This window comes from Epinephelus moara, chromosome 14, assembly GCF_006386435.1.
Source record: "Epinephelus moara isolate mb chromosome 14, YSFRI_EMoa_1.0, whole genome shotgun sequence".
NCBI classification, from domain to species: domain Eukaryota; kingdom Metazoa; phylum Chordata; class Actinopteri; order Perciformes; family Serranidae; genus Epinephelus; species Epinephelus moara.
The window spans coordinates 2,902,553-2,922,226 of record NC_065519.1 but is presented as its reverse complement, the minus strand read 5'-3'; the positions used below and the strand labels follow the sequence as shown (position 1 = coordinate 2,922,226).

The 19,674-nt window shown below is 45.0% G+C and overlaps 1 protein-coding gene across 1 annotated transcript in view; it reads right to left on the bottom strand.

Annotated features, from left to right (window-relative positions):
* The window catches only part of akap6 (A kinase (PRKA) anchor protein 6), a 286,320-nt gene that overhangs the window by 8,124 nt on the left and 258,522 nt on the right, over nucleotides 1–19,674 (bottom strand). Inside the window, exons 20-22 of the mRNA XM_050062199.1 lie at nucleotides 6,501–9,551; nucleotides 3,928–5,202; nucleotides 229–327 (exon numbers count right to left, since the gene is read on the bottom strand). Of these exons, the coding sequence (XP_049918156.1) occupies nucleotides 229–327; nucleotides 3,928–5,202; nucleotides 6,501–9,551 (4,425 nt within the window). The remainder of the gene's footprint in view (nucleotides 1–228; nucleotides 328–3,927; nucleotides 5,203–6,500; nucleotides 9,552–19,674) is intronic.

The following is a 19,674-nucleotide window of genomic DNA, read 5'->3' as shown; positions in this document are numbered from 1 at the left end:
GTCACCGCTGATGAGGAAATACAGCGAGTGCTGGACAGAGCAGTGAGTGACAACAACCCCGCCCACATTTAAGAGGACTGTCTGAACAGACCGAGGGTCTAGGTACCATGTCTGAAGGCTTACTGCTGGTTCCAGAGGTGCTGGACTGAAAGGGTTTGGTGGAGATGGGGCTTAAATGACTCTAAACATGCTGAAACATCAGATTTGACTTGTTGTGTGTTAACTTACACTGACTGTCCGTGTCCTGGAGGTGGGCAGTCTCGCTGAGGTTTGACTCCGCCCCTGTGCTGTTCTGTTGGAGTGACTGACACCTGACTGAGAGCTCACCTGAGAGTGAGAAAAGATAAATAAAAAGAAAGACAGATGTGGAGAAAGAAAGAGGAATGAACGAAGCAGAAATGAAAAGAAGTAGATCGATAGACAAAAAAGGGAGAAAAGAGAAACAAGAAAACAACAGAGGAGTTGTTTAGTCACATGAAGGCAAATACATGATACAGCTGAAAATGAGGAAACAGTTTTTCATCAGTGAGAGAGAGAGAGGTGGCGATGGATGGCGAGGGAGCGAGTAAAGGAAAGAGACAAACAAGAGAAGAATAAATCAAAACGGCATTATCGGGCTGAAACGTTGTTTGTCTTTGTTTTCTAATCGGCTTGTTCTTTCTTTGAGCCCAAACTGATGAAAAGTTGCAAATTAAAACAACGAGCATCAGGCCGAAAACAATTCTCTCCCCAGCTCCACCCCGCACTCTTAATTGGTTCAAGACTAATCGCTTTGTAAAGACTTGTGTAGCTATTACCCCCCCCCCCCAACACATCCACCGAGGGTACAAACTTACACACATAGACACACACATGCATGTGCTGTCACGCTTACATGCACACATACATGCCAGTGTGACTGCACGTTAGACGCACATCTACCCGAGCACTGTAGTTTCTTTATGTCTTTTGTTTGATTCCCTTTCAATGAATTCATCAGCTAATGAGGAACGAAATGCTGATGCAGATTTGGTGACACTGTCATCTAAGAGCAGGGAGGAAAACCTCTTAATCCTCTGATGTATAACTTAAAATAAAAAAGAAAACCATTAAAAAAAAATCAAAAGTGCAAAAGATACAATCTTAAAAAAATACACAAGTGAAATCTTAATAACATAAAATAAATACTCAAAAACACAAAAAATGTACGAAAGCTCTGAAAAAAAAAATGTGGGTAATGTTGGCTGAACAAACTTACCTAGGAGATAATATCTCCTGAGTAAGCTAATGAAGGAGGAGATACTGTCTTCGTAGGAGATAACATCCTTTATGTTGGAGACAATATCCTCGACCTAGGAGATAAAGTCTTCTATGTAGGGAATAATATCTCCTGAGTGAACTAATGAGGAAAGAGATAATGTCTTTGTCGGAGGTACCATCCCTCACGTAGGAGATAAGATCTTCTACGTAGGAGATAACATCTCCTAGTTAGAAAATAAGGAAGGAGGTAATGTCTTCATAGGAGATAAAATCCCTTACGTAGGAGATATCTTCTTAGTTGGAGATAATGTCTCCTAAGTAAGCTATTTAGGAAGACGATAATGCCCTCATAGGAGATAATATCTTCTTAGTAAGCTAATGAGGAAGGAGATCATGTCTTTGTCATTGCAGATATTATCTCACACATATGGGATGTTATCTCCTATGTAGAAGATAAGATCCCATATATATAAATATAGGAGATAATATCGTCTACGTACGAGGTAATATCTCCTATCTCATAGGAGAGATGTGCATGCTGCAATCCCTGGCTCCACCTACCAGTCTAAAACACTGCTTTCAAGCCAGCTACAGCTGCCTCACCACGGTAAAGTTAGTTTTAGATAGGATATTTGACAGACATTCACTCCGGCATCATTGAGTTTTACTTCCACCCGATGTCGACAGTAGCAGGAGGGTGAGCTCACTTCCCGGCCCTCCCGTTTACTGCCGGGGGCTGAAGCCGACCGTCAGTGTACTATGAATAGATCTGCATGCGCATCTGCACGACCACACCTGTCTGCAGACGTTCAATGAGGGAGGTATGTCCGAGCCTTTCAAAAGGCTCAAAAATTAATTCTCAAAAAACAACAACAAAAAAAAAAATACACCAAAGAAACAGAATATCCAAATTTTGGAAACAAAGTAAAACCTAAGAAATACAAAAAATAAAATTTCAGTCTGAGTCATTCCACTAAAATCTATTCATTTCAGGCCAAGTTTCTCTATTACTAAAGTCGATGTGACCCTGAGTCATCACAATAGTTCATCCTATACAGAACCTTCTTGCTGTGGGGTGTAAAGAACGCTGCAGCATCTAGTGGTGACTCGTGGGCCAGAAACGTGTCGTGGTAATTATTTTGATCAACCACCTGAAGATGAATTAATGTGACGTTGTGCTCTGGTGCGGTGGAAGTCTTATTTACTGCACTTTAAAACAGCACAAAGGACATGTAGGCCACATTAACATGCACTGTACGAAAAACAACTACAGGCTGCTGCTCTGCACCACGTCAATGAAAGAGCCCTCTTCAGCTGAGCCCTGCTCCTCTTTAAGAGAGTAAAAAAAAAAGTTGATAAACAGAGGAGGTAGCAAGGTTGCAGAGATGGTAAAAAATGCCAAAGTCATTTGCATAAGGAAATAGAAAACTTAAAAAGAGCACAAACACGCTAATTCAGCGATGAAATGAATTGAACGATCACTGCGGGACGGGAAAAGCTCTTAGCTGATGAATCCTAATGAAATCTGACTGATAGTAATTATGCTGATGTTGTTCTGTGGACCTTAACCTTTTAACTAAAAAACTGAGAAGTCTGCAAATCCCTCCTTCCATTAACACCTGAGGGAGGAGAGAGGGATGAGGCGGAGGAGGAGGGAGAGAGGAGGGAGGATGGAGGGATGAGGCAGAGGAGGAGGGAGAAGAGGGGGGGCAGGAGTGAGAACATAGAACAAGAAAGTGGAAAAGTGAAGCGACAGAGGAGAGGACGAGAACATATGAAGAGAGACAGGAAAGAGAAGTACAGGTGAAGAGGAGAAGAAGGAGAGGAAAGAGGAGGGAAGGAGACAGAGAAGAGATGTTGAGGAGGTAAAAAAGGGGAAGAGGCATAAATGACGAGAAAGGAAGGAAATAAGGAAAGGCGTGGAAAGGAGAGGAAACCAAAGAAAAGCAACGAGAGAAGGGAAGAAAAAGAAACGAGAGAAAAGAGGAGGCGAATGGAAAAATATGGGGAGGAGGAGAGGAGGTGATGACAAAAGGGGAGGAAGCATAAATGACGAGAAAAGAGGGGTGGAGAGGAAAGGAATTCAAAGTTAGGAGAAAGACGAAGAGAAACAAGATGAGGGAAAAAAGAAAGGAGGAAAAGGGAGGAGAATCAAAGAAAAAGGGAAGGTACAGGAGGAGAGGAGGTGTTGAGAAAAGGTGAAGAGGCACAGACGAGGAAAGAAGGAAGTAGGAAAAGAGGGGTGAAGAGGAGAGGCATTCAAAGTTGGGAGAAAGACGACAAAGAGAAACAAATGGAGGGAAGAAAAAGAAAAAAGGGGAGGAGAATGGAAGAAAATGGGGAGGAGGAAGAGGGGAGGAGATGATGAGAAATAACTGAGTAGAGGAAAATGAAAAAAAGATGCAAAGAAAAAACAAGAATAAAAAAAGAGGAGGATGAGTGTGAAGTGGAGACGAGGAGGAGAGAGGGTAAGGAGGGGGAAGAGGGGAGGTTACAGATATCAGCACCTCTCACGTCCGTCCGGCCTCAGAAATGGAAATGAGAGAAAGGCACACCGGCCTCATTACATTCATACCCACTGAGGGGCTCGGCTCGGACTAATACCTGGAGTAGGGAGGTGAAGTGCAGTATCAAGGCCCTGTATAATGTCCTGAGATAGCAGATCAGTCTAATACGTGGAACACTAACCTGCTTCTCCGCCGCTGTCTTTGCTTCCTGCTGCGAGCCGCTCCGCCCTCTCCTCCCCTTCTCCTCCTGCTTCACCCGCCGAGTATCCACCTCTCCTCGCCTCTCCCCCTCCTCCCTATCTGCCTCTCTCATCGCCGAGCAGTTAATTTTGGGATTAATACGCGTGGCGGTGGTGGCTGCCTCTTTTGAGGGATTTGTAGCGGAGCTGCAGACACTTATCTTGGTCATTACGGCGCCCATATTGGATTCAAGCGCTTTAGTATCTGCCAAACATTCGGCTGCGGAGGAGTCTATCGGGGCGACACGCGCCCGGGGATTAAGATAAGGAGGCCCCTCATTACGACTCCTCTCCTCCTGCGGCGCGCTGACACTCGCAGCGGCCGCGACTTCTCCTCCAGCGACATCACAGAGGAGGTACGGGTCCTCACCTCGGTTCTCTTCCTCTGCGCCAGAGGACACAGGAGGAGGAGAGGAAGGGTTGTCAGCTTTTGGTTTGGAGCCGGGCCCCTGGAGAGAGGCGGAGACGCTGTTTGAGGGCGAGGAGGTGGAAAAAGAGCTGTAACAAGGCTCCGGGAGAGGAGAGAAGGAGCCCTGTGTTTCCTCTGTGGGACTGGAGCCTTGGAAATACAGGTGATCCTGCTCTTGATCCAACACCAGCTCCTTTGAGGGCGTCAGGTAGCTCAGACTATCACCTGGTGTGAAACCAGGCTCCTCTTGAAGACTGTCATTTGGTTCTGAACAAGGCGAGTAAGCTAGACTGTCCTTCTGTTTGTAGCCAGAGTCCAGGGAGGGCAAAAACTCCAAAGTTTCCTTCAGCAAGAACCGCCGTGGTTTCTTGGTGAGCACCATGCTGTAGCAGAGAGGCGGGCCCAGGTAGACCTCCTCCGTACACGCGGCAAACAGGGTCTCCTCGTCCCTGATGTCTGGGCTGGGGGGCAACGACAGAGAGGGGCTAGTGCGCTCCTCACCATTAACTGACTTCAAATCAAGAGTACAGAAGCTGTTCTTGGAGTCGGGGCCAGGAGAGGAGCGTCTGGAGGACGGAGCAGAGTTTGACATTTGCTGCCTGGTGCTTGTGAACAGCTCAGGACTCGGGCTGTGGAGGCCTTGTGTTGGCGTAACGTAAGTCGGGATGCTGTAGGGCGCCGGCGTGGAGCTCTTCTCTTCAGAGCACTGGCTGACCTCGCCACAGTCGCTGTCATGGGAGGAGAGAGACAAGTAGGCGTAGAAGTCTCCTTTACGAAGGTGGAGAGGCTGGTGGGAGTGTTCGAGGACCTGAGGGAGGAGGAGGGAGAGAGTTTGTGAAGATTTGCCCTCTGAGATGAATATGTGAGCTGTGAGCTTTAAAAATAAAATAAAATTGACTTCTCCTGACTGCGTGTGTTGATTAATCTGAATATGTACAAAAAAATGAATGAATGAATACCTCCCGGGGTATTCAGTATTCGATCCGAATGCTCTCACTCAGTGGATGGATGATGTCACAGGAAGCCAATCTTACAAAGGAGGACCACACTTGTTTGTTTTGCTATGGAAGCTAACGTTAGCTAATGTGCTAAAAAGTTAGCGTTCCAGAGAAATCCAATATTCCTCTTAATCCCTCCCCAGTTTCTGATGAGGTGGACATGATAACCCTTAATACACATAACCTTATTCATCCCTACAACAGGAAATACTTTTTCCCTAACCTGATATGAAGTGTGCGCTGCACATGTGAGCATTTTTGATGATGGCCTCCGTCCAGTCCTTTGGTCTTATCACATTTAACCATAGTTGTCTTTGTTTTTGTTGACGGGCAGTGGCGGCTGGTTTTGAGCCATGACTCCTTCTATTCTGGCTCCCAAAACACAACAAGACAAACACATTTTAACACTCTTATGGAGCCTACAGCCCTGTGGGGGAGAGGCAGCTGCACCTCCAGCTGATAACATGATGTCATCGTGACGTCAGCTCTGAAACGATCTATATATAGTCTTTGTTTTATTTTTTGTGTTTAATTTCATTTTATTTTCAATATGATATATCCATAACTCACACTGCTTTGGATCTGACTTTAGTTTTTGGATTAAGTGCCTTCATATATATTTGAGTAAATTGTCTATTTTAACACCAAACCATCAAGTGTTCATTTGCATATTAAAGCGTATTTATATTTTACACTTTTACAGGAGGAGCAAAGTTTTCTGCCTGATTTCTTTTTTCTTTTCAGAAATAAAATGTAGACTGAAAACTGATTAGCTTTTAGATTACTTCACTCGCAAAAGATACTGAAGAAATTAGTCATTACATCCTAAAAGTTATGATCTGTGATGCGATTTATTGAATTACTCCAACTCAGTGAACAAATTAACTCAGATAACTTTTGCTACTTTTGGATTCGTCCTCAAAATGTACAGAATATATATGAGGTCAAACAGGACTTTAAATGATTCATGTATTACAAACAGCTGTATCAGACTGATTGTTAGTTTGTGTTTCACTGGGGTTTTCATTTGTTTTCTTTGTAATAAAATACATGATTGTTTGACCACACTTTCTCAGTCAGACTTCTGTATTAATGATTCATTCTGTACCTTGTCTTTGATCTGTGTCAGTGATGCAGGACCCTGGTCTGGTTTGGACCCGCTGCTGTCGGTCTGGTTCGGCTCTTCAGGCTGATTCTTTTTGCTCTTCAGCGCCAGTGACGTCATGTCAATAATCTCCATCACAAAGTCGTGCACATTCTCTTTCTTGCCCTCGTCTACACTGCAGGGCCGGAGGTTGGAGGGGGAGGGGAGGTGGTTGCAGCAGGAGGAGTGAGAGTTGTGGCGTTTTCTGGGTGGCAGGGACGATGCTTTGTCTCTGACTTCCCTCCTCGTCTGCTCCGTCACAAAAGACGAGAACTTGAACTTCTCCTGACTGGTGATGGACTTCCGTCCCCCGGTGGCTGGCCTGCTGCTGTGCAAGGCATCATGGGATCTGCAGTCCTCGACGGGAGAGAGGGAAGGAGGCGAGGGGACGGAGGAGCTGTGGCAGGGCAGCTCCCCTCTCAGCTGTCCGACTAAAGAGGAAGCATGTTTGGACAGGAAGGGGAGGAGCTCACAGGACGATGATGGAGAAAGCTGCTTCGTTGAGTTTGACTCTGTTTTTACGATCAAGTCGCTGACGTCCTGAACTGTTTCTCCTGTTTTGGGGAACACGTACGTCTCCCTCAGTGACTCTCCTTTCTTTGTGAACACGCTCGACTCCTCTCGGAGGAGTTCGTCGTCCTCATCTTTCCCTTTTAAACAGCTCTGATCCACATTCCCGTTCTCCACGTCGTCCACAAACTGGCTGATGTAGCTTCTTGTTGCGTTCCTGCGGTTCTCCTCCTCTTCCTCCTGTTCTTTCTTCTCCCTTTTGGTTTTGTTGTTGCCACTGTTGGTGTTGGTTTCTATTAATTTTGAGCGGTTTTGAAAGGAGTGCTGCTCCTTGTTCTGACAGGAGGAGGTGAAGGTGGAGGAGAGGTTGGTCCCACACTGCAGCTCATCCCTGAGGCCTGCTTCTGTTTTAGAGGAGGAGCAAGACGAGGCTCGAGGAGATCGGATCCAACTCTGCAGCTCCCTCTTCATGTACTCCAGACCCAGGACATAAGACCCCTCCATCTCCTCTTCATCATCATCTTCATCATCATCATTACCAGAGGAGGCGCCGCTCAACCTCTCCTCCTCTCCATCCTCTCCATCCTCTCCATCCCGGACGCCGAGCTCCTCCTCGGTGAGTGTGAGTGTGGAGGAAGATAGAAGGTCACTGTCGTCCTCGTCTTCATCTGTGCATGCTGACGTACAGGAGACGTTCACCACCAAACTCAGACTTGCTGCATCTGCTTCATCCATCCCCTGCCCTCCTCGGGTGTGTCCGTGGCAACGTTTCTTATGAGAGCTGGAGTTGGCGTTGGCTGCCATGGTGGGATCCAGGAAGACGTGGCGTTGATTTCTGAGCATAGCGAAATCTTCAGACCCCAAAGACGAGTCCTCAGTGCTACTCAGCTCCGTTAGTGATGCTGTTGCAGAACTTTCGTTGATCAGGGATGGCGGTCCTTTCCGCAAAGAGCCTGAAACCCCGGAGAGGGGGGCGTGATGACCACCAAGAGATGGTGAGGCAGGGAGTTTGCTCCGCTGTGGGGAGCTGCTCCGAAGCGTCATGTCAGAAACACTGCGGGTCATCTTCGCCTCCAGAGGACTCTGGATGTTCTCCAGGCGTTTCAGGAGATCGAGAGTTCTTCTGCTCAGCTCCCCAGAGGACGGTTCTCCTTGCACGCTTTCAGTGTTCTTCTCCTTTTCTGGTTCACCTCCGTCCACCTCCCTGCTCTGCCCCAGGTCCAACTCCCCGAGGCTGGCAAGACTGCCTCCGGTCTCTTCAGCACTACGGCACGGGGCCAGGCAGCTCTCCAGAGAGGCGCTACGATGCAGCTGATCTTTGCAGGGGAACAACTCCACACCCAGAGCCAGCAGAGACTCCAGAGAGGAGCCCTGAGACAAAACTGGACTGGACGCCTGGCGGCTGAGAGCAGGAGGAGTCTCCAAACCGTTAATCTGGTCAACTTTGAACCCTGTGATGTCACTGCAGGACATCAAGGGCTTGGAGGAGCCTACACCGAGTCCTCCCACCTCAAAGTCAGAGTCAGAGTCAGCAGGAGTCAGGATTCCACGACAGTTGATTAGAATCTCCACAGCCTCAGCACCTCCCCTCCTGTGCCTCCTCCTTTTCTCCTCCTCTCTGTTTCCTCCTCTAATGTCCTCTCTCCTCCATCCTTTCTCCTTCATACTCTCCTCTCTCTTGGTTCTTTGGTTGTACCTGGTGTTTTTGTGCCGAGTCAAATGGCTCCCATCTACAGTTTCATCCTTCCTCTGCTTCTTTTCCTCTTCCTCTTCCTCCTCATCCCCCTGCTCCTCTTCCTGGATTTCAGAGTTTGCCGTTGTCTCCATCTCTCCTGTATCACTTACGATCCCGCTTTCGCTCTCCGACCGCCGACTGCTTGCTGACTGGCCGCTTCCTCTGCCGCTCTCCCTCTCACTCTCCACATCCTGGTATCCAACAATTCTGTCTCCTCCTCGGCTGTTTGACATCAAACCTCCCAGGAGGTCTGGGAGGGATTCGATGGAGGAGAACGAGGAGTCCTTGCTCAGGCTCTTCAGAAGGAGGTGCTGTTTGCGTTTTCCTAATTTGGATTTGTGCAGCAAGGAGGAGGAGAGAGGAAACTGAGGCTGTCTGTATAACTCGACACTGTGGAGGCTGTACACCTGGTAGACGTTATTATTGTTAGGAGGAAGAGTTTGGGAGATCACACTGGGCTGAATCTCAGATGAGGATCTCTCCCTCATATTGGACATCATCTCAGGACTCTGATTGGCTGGGACACCGGTTTGAATCCCGTCGGATTGATTCCCATTTGACAGAATGCTGTCCGAAGGCAGATTTGGTTCTGAGGAGAGGTTGTGCATAAGGTCAGGTTGTGGTACTTGTTGTGGCTCTAGTTCTGTGATTGTCATGTCGGTTTCATCCCATTCCCAGGAGTCATCAGGAGGCGGTGCTACTGGACCAGCTGGGACCGGGCTCATCTGGTGGAGGTCGACTAGACCAGGTTCCAGAAAGCTCCCAGGAACCTGCAGGCAAAAGAGAAGAGAGACAGAATGAAAATTAAAACATGTTTGAAATTGTTCAGCAAGGATGAAGAGGAATCCCACCGGCTCAGCTGCTAAAGCACAAACCATGAACCCACAACGTCCAAGGTTTTAATCCTGCTGCATGTCTAACCTCCTTTTTCTCTCTGGCTCTGTTGCCAAAAAGAGATATCTCAAAAAGATAAAATCAAGTGTACTCTGAATGAACTGGGTCACTACTGCAGCAAAGAAAAGTTCACAAATACAACGTGCAGTGAGGGTCATCACTGAATACAAATACACTGTAAACCCCCAATCCACCCGTGACACAAATGCCCCGGACTGTCAAAATGACATAAAAACTTTCTGTTTACTTGACAAAAACTCACCTTGTGAGCTTGACATAATTTTTTTATGTCAAGTGAACAGTTTTTGAATTTTGAGTTAATTTGACTGAATTTATAAAGCTGATTTCATTAGTTTAAGGCCAATAAACAACACTATCATTGTGCACTTAACACATTGTAGTGTCTTGGGTCTAAATGGGTGGAGTTTCCCAGCATGCCATGAGGCAATGCGTTTAAGGCCTGCCCTTTGACCAGGTGCGTCATTAAAGGCCACAGTGTCTTTGTCACATGATGGAGGCCTAGGAGAAGATGCTGCTTGGCCCATGAATGGAACACCTACATTTAAAAAAAACGCCCAGATGGAGCTGTTGATAGGAGTTCTGTTCTCTGCAGTTTCTACACTAAGAAATTTTCGTTCCATCGGAGAACTTCAAGCCTGAAATGTCACCTCAATGCAAAGCATTTAGCAGCGAACCTGGAGGTCTGAGCTAGCACAGCCTCTGATGCTAAAGCTAGCAGCCAGCCTCATCAAGCCACACTTGACCAGGTGCTAAAACTGGTCTACCTGTGACCGACTAACTAACTCCCTTACAAAATGGATGGCAGACCAGTTTGGGTGGTCGAGGACACAGGGGGACAACTGTGTTCAAGGTCCAGCAGCTTCAGGAAGAAGAAGACAATATACTTTATAATCCTTAATTAATACATGTATACATGCAAATGGACATATGTCAAAGTGAGGGAGCAGTTTGGGGTTCGGTGCTTTGCTCAGGGGCACCTCAGCAGTACCCAGGAGGCCAAATGGCACATCTCCAGCTGCCAGTCCACGCTGCATATTTGGTCTGGATTGGGACTTGAGCAGGCGACCTTCCGGTTCCCAACCCAAGTCCCTATGGACTGAGCTACTGCCACCCCAAATATGACACATTTTTTGACTGCTTTCTATGACATTGTCAATTTGATCTTTTTTTTTTTTTTTTTACAAGTAACTTGAGATACTTTTTCTGAGTAGCTTTAGTCAGCCAAACAAGGTTCCTCCCTAAAGTAGTTTTGCTGTAGTTCAACTTCCTCCAGTGTGAAGTAATTGCTAGATTGCAAAGCTCTGTTTTACCAACACTGTCTGTTTCCTCCTGCTTTCAGGTGTATAAAACTGGTATCTAAACATCAGATGTCAGTACAGAGATGTAACAAAAGCTGTTGAAACTACTTGTTGTTTTCCACAACATACTGTATATTTACTGTGATTATATCTGAACCCTCCAAAGCCACTAAATCCTGCACAAACTCTGTGTCTCCAGCTTCAGGAACATCTGGACCAACAGTTTACCCCGGACACCCTGACATGTTGCTGGAGTCTGGGATGGTATTACCGCCGCTGTTAGACTGGTAAATGTGTCTGCTGTGCCAGCTTGACAGCTCTGCTGCTTTGGCAGGTAACCAACAACACTTTGAGAGTTATTCTCTGCTTTAAAAAATGTGTTTCTGAAGCCACTGTGGCCGGCACACACACACCAGAAGTCATCTCCCTCCTCTGTCTGGGGTCATAAAAATAGCCTCAATTCAGCTGTAAACTGTTACGAAATTACAGAAATGAGATAAATTACAGATATAAATTATATACAAGGTTTTCGTGGGTCATCAAATACTTGATTTGATTGGATTAGGCTGATTGATAGCCTCTCCCCTCAGCGCTGAATGTGTTTTTGAATGCGTCTGCAGTGGCAAAACCCAGTTCAGTCATTACCCCCATCTCCCTTATCAGCACAAGGGGAATAAACACAAATCTAATAGAAATTCATTACACAGGCCCACATCCACACACACACACACTCACACACACACAGAGCCAACTAGTTTATTAGATTAATAGGCTATGAATGGCTAATACGAATTACCCCCCTCTCTTGTTAACGAGACGCGGAGCAATTTGTATAATTATGTCTGTGGAAGGGAAGAATTCCTGTGTCTAAGCATATTTTTAGACAGCCGAGCTTTCTGAAGGCTTTTGATTACGTATTTACTTTGGGGTTTTCAGCTCCGTGCTCTTTCTCTCAGAAGTCGTTTTTGAATAATTCATCGCTTTGTTCCAGAGCGGAATAATTTGTGTTGAGATTTATGAGCAATTGCTTTGGGGTGGGCTGATTTTACTCTTTTTTAAATGATCACAGAACGTGTTCTGTCAGAGTCGGGTGTCAGTGTGTCTCTTTCAAACGGAGGCCCGAGTCGAGACAGCGCTCTCGGAGAGGACACAGGATTTTCAACACGTCTTTTTAAAGAGTTTGGTGCCAAAACAAGAAACACGACATCTGAAAAAACATCGCCTCTACTCTCACAGTGTTTGATAGCACAAAATAAAACATTCTCTGCACTTTAAATGTTAATAGAGAGCTGCACTTCTTTAACAACAACACACTTATGGACGGGATCTTCAACCTGAACAGATCAAATTCTGGCCTCACATCAACATTTCTGAAAGAAGAAATGCAAGTCATTAAATGCTGTTTCAGGAATTTCCTAGACATTAGTGTCAGTAACATGAAACAAGACATAATTAGACAGATTAATAAACCAGTATCAGGAAAACTGCACTTGCTTGGGGGGATATTTAAAACTTATTGATTCAGGACTCAATAATTGCCTAAATGACTCGAGTTTTTTAAGCAGTGTATTAAGTGGTGAACACCAACACACAGCATTTAATTTCTTTAGTTGTGGGTGAAGCCTAATAATGTTTGTTTTACTTATTTAAATCTGCCCACCTTTCACCAGCAAGGATTTCCAGTGTTGTATTTAAGGACTTTACTTTAGGGACAGTTCATCCCCATATCAAAAATACATATTTTTCCTCTTACATGTAGAGCTGTTTATCAGTCTAGATAGTTTTGGTGTGAGTTGGCCAGTGTTAGAGATATCGGCCGTAGAGATGTCTGCCTTCTCTCCAGTATAATGGAACTAGACAAAAGTTTTTTGATCAACTCAACAGCAATGTCTCTTTCCAGAAATCATGACCCGGTTACTTAAAATAATCCACAGACCTTGCTGTGAGCAGTTTCATGTAGGAACTATTTTCTTTCTACAGAACTACACCCGCCACCCGGATCACTGAGCAGAAGGAAGTGTGCATCTACTCATGGACGAGAGGCTCATGCTGTGACAGTGCCAGATGTAAACATCAATGACGTCCTGCTTGGCTCAGCTATAATGTCAGCTAGCTCAGTGGTGCTAGGTGAGCTGTAGATGCACGCTTCCTTCTGGTGGTGATGCAGTTGGCAGGTGTAGTTCAGTTCATTTTTTTGTGCAAAGATCAAACAAACAAGAAATGGCATGTTAATTTGGGGGCTGTAGAGGTGTTGGAGAGAACAAGGCTAGCTGTTCCCTCCTGTTCAAGTATTAAATAACAATCGTAAGACAGTTGGGGTGTGTTTACATCACAAACAGATTTTTAGGCACAACATATTTGCATAAAAAGTCAATGGAATGATGTGAGTGAATACGCATGGACGCAAATTCACTCTGGACGAATTAAGGCAAATGCATGTCAGTGCAGGGTTTCCCACGTATTTATTCTTTTGTGGTGGCCTGCCGCGATTAAAACGTCTGCCGCCACAAATCGGTCTGGTCATTAGGAGCCCTGTGGAGAATATATATTTTATTTATTGCATCATAATGTCTGAGCACAGTGTGCACTCGGAGCAGCAGGACATCGGGTGCATTTAAAGTGAAAAGTTTGCTAAAAGTTTGCATTCACTTGCAGCAGCTGCTCCTCTCTTATCTGATCAGCTCTGAACGGCTCGACAGAGAGGGGGCGCAGATCGATACAAAGGGACACACAGGCATTAAAAAGAAAGAAAAAGAATGTTCGCTGTTGCCCCCCACTCAAAATTGTCCCCCAAAGCACTCGGCAGCAGTGGAGAAGTTCAGTTCCAAAAAGTGGAGTGACTCTAAGCTTGACAAAATATCCCACAATACCCTGAAATATCATGATGTTATTTTAGGGCCATATCGCCCACCCCGTGCTGCTCCTATCACCAGTCAATGTTACAAAACTTCAAGTTGCCAGTCAGATGGTGTTTCTCATACAGCAGGGGAAGGGAAAGAACAGTGCACGGAGACAAGAGAGAAGAGCAGCCACTAGAAGAAAGACTGAGGACACTGAAGGACACTAATAAAGCTCCAAGAGATGAAAAAAGGGTCCATCCTCTGGGAAGCAGGAGCAGATTTAGTAATTTAATGTCAGTCTGCCTCACGACCAGCTGATCTGCATGAGTAAAAGGTCGAAATAAATCTGTTTTCAGCGTCCCCTTCTGTGCCCATAGTCACATGAGCATTATCAGAGTCTGGTGTTTCCAGTGGCTCCACCTCACTCTGTTTACCGCCTTAATCGCAGCCGCTGACAGTGTTTGTGTGTGTCTGTGTGCATGCGAGGGACCTGTGCAATGTTTTTTGGGGTGAAAACGGGAAACTTTTTCCCATTAGCTCTGGTTTGACTGCTCCCATTTGTTAGCATAGCATCTGCTGGAAGGCCCAAGGAGAGCGGAGCTATCTAGCAGCGTCTGGGTGATTATTCATGTGCCTGTGCTCCTCCAGGAGCTGCTGCTGCTGCTCCAGTCTCTGCTGGCTCTCTGCTGTACCAGTTGTCAAAGTGCTGAGGGAGCCCGGCGTCACCGGTCTGATTCAAAATGAATAGAAGCGCACAGATAAATCACCTCTCCATGCAGAGTGGAGGAGCAGACAGGCTGCTTTGAATGTAATTGCAAACGGTGAATGAAAACCTCCATATGTTGCTCATAACGCCGCTCTGAAATATATTTCATAATCGTGAGGAAAGTGTTCTAAAATATAATTTCCATATATTACATCCGACTAACAGGTATATCTGGTGAAACTTCATCCCCACAACACCCTGCAGCTTTAATTTAGACTCATTTACATCAAATCAGAGACAAAACAGGATCCTTCATCTGCTTTATGAACAGCAGTACATACACATACACACAGTCATTGAGGAAGAAGAGGAGAAAATAAACGTCTCATGACAACGACTCCGATGCAAAATTACATGTTCAAAACAAACCAAGCTGCATAAGAAATGATGGGCTGTGCACAGGAGCTACATGGTGGCCTGATCTCATGTCTTAGTCTGGTTTGTTCGTCCGTCCAATGAACACTTCAGATCAAGATGTGCCAACATCTGTATTCTGCCCTGAAATCTGTTGTGGATATTCAGGATCTTCAGATGATGAATCTTTAAGGAGCAGGTTGACATGTCAAATGTGCTTATTTGCGTACTTGTTGAAAGTTAGATATACAATTAATGTCACTCTATGATGACGTCACTGCATTAAATATAAGGCTACGGTAGTGTCCAACCAAATTAGTGTTAGTCAGACAGTCACTGATGTTAAATTAATAAGTCTGGAAAGCTGGAAACAGCAGTAGTTGTTGTTCAGCACTTGTATTTGTCGTCTGTGACGGTTGGTCTTCGTGGTATTTGTCCCGCCCCTTCTCTACTGTGATTGGATGTCTGGTGACAGTGATGAGTGCAGCGTCTTACACAAAGTTACACATATTTCATTTCATAAATAATCACAGAAGACATTAAGTGTCGGATTTATCACTATGGAGTTAATTTACTAAGTCTCACAAAGGACGCCACAGTTCAAGGCTGCATTCTAAAGCCCAGTTCAGATCAAAGATTTGCGACGAGACGAGTTGAAACAGGCAACTACTGTCAACACTCCGTTCTGCAACGTTCTAAAAAGCTGCCAAGTCAACTAGATAAGACGACACACCGTGAGGACAGAAACAGAGGGCTCGGTGGGGACGGAGCACCTGCTGAAGAAAGCCAACACGCCGTCTACTGTCATTTTGACCAGCGGACTTCACTACAAGCTGATTGGTTGTTGAAACAGGTGACATGCTTTAAAACCAGCCAACTGAGATGCAGGTGACACCATCAGTCGGCTTGAGTCGAGCTCAGACCGGCCAGTCGTCCCCTCATCGACCAAATGATTGGTTGAAGAGTAGGTAGAAGGACAAAAACTAATGTGATAATATTTTTAGATAAGGCACTGTGCTAATCACTCTGACTGTGGCCACTGTTACATATGATGTGCTTTGCCTTGTTATTTTCTAGGATCTGAAAAACCATGAACATATAAATCACAAAAAAAAAAAAAAAAAGATGTAAATGTCGAGAAGCTGAAACCAGAGAATGTTTCAGGGTTTCCTTCATAAATGACTCAAATGATTAATTGGATGTCCAGATTGTTGGCAATTATTTTTCTGATTTTTAGATTAATCGACAAATTGTTATAGTTTTAAAAGCACCAGTCTGAGTCTTAAACTGAAAAGTTTTTTCTGATAACTGTAAATCAGCTTTAAAAGAAAATCACTTTAAATGTGAACACAACATTTCTCCAAGTGTCCCGTTAAAACATCAAAGTGATGTCAGATTATTGTCGGCTTCAGACAACAGGAACCCAACAGATAAACTCCAGGATGTGGGCATCACACACACACACACACACACACACACACACACACACACACACACACACACACACACTATAACATTGACCAGTTGCCTTCATACATGCAGAAACAGTAGCACCTAAACATCAGCCAGTGGAAACATGCACACCAGCAGCCATTTGTACACAAACAGGCACTCATTTACACAAACAAACACTCTCTCACACACACACTCTCTCACACACACACCCACACATACACTTGCACACCCACCCACACACACACGCACACACACAAACACACAGACCAGGAGAGGACAATCGTTTTATCACTGAGCAGAAGTGTTCATTTATAAGCTAAACCACCCAGATATATGCCTCTCTGCTTCTTTCTCTCCCTGCACTTCACCTCTCTCTCCCTCTTCCACACTCTCCCCCTCTCTTCCTCCCCCCTCCTCCTCACCCTCACCCCTTCTCCCCCTCTTCCTCTCTATTCCTCTCCCATCTCCAGTAGAAGTGAAATTACTCTCCAGCCAGGCAGCGAGGTCAAAGTGTCTGGCCTCTGTTATTTGTCTTCTCCTCCTCTACAATGTGTGTGTGTGTGTGTGTGTGTGTGTGTGAGAGTGTATTTGTGTATGAGTATAAGAGAGAGAGGGAGTTTCACCTCAAACAGCACATGTTGAGCAGAATGAAGCTGATTCCTACTAATTCACTACATTCAGCAATGAGCCGACGCTCCGCCCGACTCGAAGCCTTCTGATGGTTTTGGATTCAGTTTCATTTAGTTTAATGCACCTTTATTTGTCCGTGCAAAGATACCTGCATGAATGTGTTAGCTCACAACCCAGAAAAACACTCAGACATTAAACTACAAAACAATGAGACAACAAATCTGATTGTTCTGCAAAAACTGTTAAACTCACCCTCAGAGATGTTCCCAAAACTCAGTTAACCCTCCTTTGTGTCAAAATGTTCTCCCAGTAGTTTGGAGAAGCTGTGATTTACATTATCATGTGAACACCTAGGTTCATTTCCATCCACCTGTTTTTATCTTCTGCTATTTTACAATTCATAAGAAAGCAAACTAAAGATCTCGACTTAAATCTCGGACTGAAAACTGAGGTTGAGAGATGTCGTCTGGCTGTTAGCTTTATTAGCTTTAGCTTTGTATTACAATATTTCCTTAGCACATATTTACTGTTCTCTTCCCTCCCTCCTCTCCTCCACCTCCTTCACCGTCTCCTCCCTCTGAGCTCTTAACACGTCGCTATCCGTCAATTAATTCCTGGCAATCAATAAATTGTCCCAGTGTGTGTGTGTGTGTGTTAGTGTGTGTGCTCTCAGATGCACACGACACGTGTCTCTTCATGCATTTATGTAACGCAACATATGTATTTACGTCAGTGTCACTGTGTGTGTGTGTGTGTGTTTGTAACAGCTTTTTATGCTTACATAAGTGTGACTGTTTGTGTGTGTGTGCAAATGCCTGACCTTATATTTAAATACACTCCTCCTTCGTCTCCACAGAACTATATTCATCACTATTAGAAATCCATAACAGCTCCATTCTGCAGCGGCTCTCCGGCTGAATAAAGTACTCAGCTCTCTGTGTCTCTACCGTCTGTGTGCCTCGTCCGGCCCGAGCAGCTCGGCTCCGGACGCCTCCTTCATGAGCGATATTTCTGTTAACACCCATGACGCTCGCTCCTTCACGTCCTCAGATGAGCTGCATGTGTGCTGAGCTGTCATCCTGCAGCGAGCGGCTCGTACCTGAGCCGTGGAACGTGAACCGGTTCACTGGCTGACGATTTCTAATAAGACAAACCATTTGGCGAGGCGCCGTCATGGCGGCTGACATGTGTGGTTTTCTGATATGCAAACTGTCAAAGTGTTAAAATCTCATTTGCCAAGTTTCTGTTTGTTTGTGGAGGAGGTGGCAGAGAAAACATTGTGTCTGTGACACTGATCGCTCCGGAGGACTAACAGATTAGTTTTTATCAAGTGGCTGCTTGTGGACTGTTTCACTGATTCAGAATGGAGCCGTCGTATGAAGCCTCCGCCGCCGTCAGCGTTTAGAAGTCACAATACAAACAGGTAGTTTTGTTCTGATAGTGGCAGGATGATGATGACAGTCTGGTTAAATATCAGTCCACTGTTACATCTATCTCATCAAATCAACTACAGGCCAGATTACCACGACATGTGTTGTAGATGTTCATGGTCCCCACAAGGAGATTCCTAACGCTTTCAGTGACCCCTGACCTTTCCTTCAGCATCACAATCAAGATATTCCTGGCACTTCTGCACAAAATCTAACAGGGCTGCACAATGATTGGAAATGTTATCAAAATCAAAATATGGCAAATGCAGAATTTGAATCGCAGGTGCTGCAAATTTTTGGTGAAGGTAAAATGTGGTACAACATGCCATTAGAGGCCTGGGCTGACATACGGCAACATGCTGTTGGTGCAGAGCCCAGCAAAAAATCACATCATGCTTGTTTTGAATTTTTATTTATTTATTTATTTTTAATGAAAATGAAATGTAACTAGATTTACTGCCTTGTGGTTTGAAGCCTCCACAGACCAGTCAAGTTGCAGTTACAATTTATATCCATGTCAGTGAAAACATGGATGCTTCACACACAGAAGATCTATACAATCAGCACAGTTTCAAGATCAGTCACCAATTCAGTATCTGACCAAATGTCTCCCCTTCTGTTCCTGAGATATGACGTTAAAACATGATGATGTCACAGTCAAGCTGACCTTTGACCTTTTGACCTTCATTATTTTATCCTGTTAGACATTTGTGTGAAATTTTGTCATAATTATCTTATTAATTCTTCAGTTATGGCCAAAAACATGGTTGGTGAGGTGACCTTGACCTTTGACCACCAAATTCTTATCTGTTCATTTTTGAGTCCAAGTAGATGTTTGTGCCAAATTTGAGGAAAGTCCCTCAAGGCCTTCTTGAGATAATGCATTTACAAAATGAGATGGACAAAGGTCACAGTGACCTTTGAAAACCAACTTTTAATCAGTTCATTGTTGAGTCTAAGTGAACGTTTGTGCCAAATGTGAAGAAATTCCCCCGAGGTGTTCTTGAAACTAGTCTAAAATATCCAGAGCTCCCCTGATCTCCACACTTCGTTTTAATGCTGTGCGTGAAACAGTAACGACCTTGGAGCTAGCATACTGTAATGTTTTCTGTTGCATTTTCCTTTGCAGTGATTCAGCCATTTTAATGCCCGGGGTTATCTTCCCACGTGCAAAGGCTCCACCAAAACAAGTCCCCTTCCACATT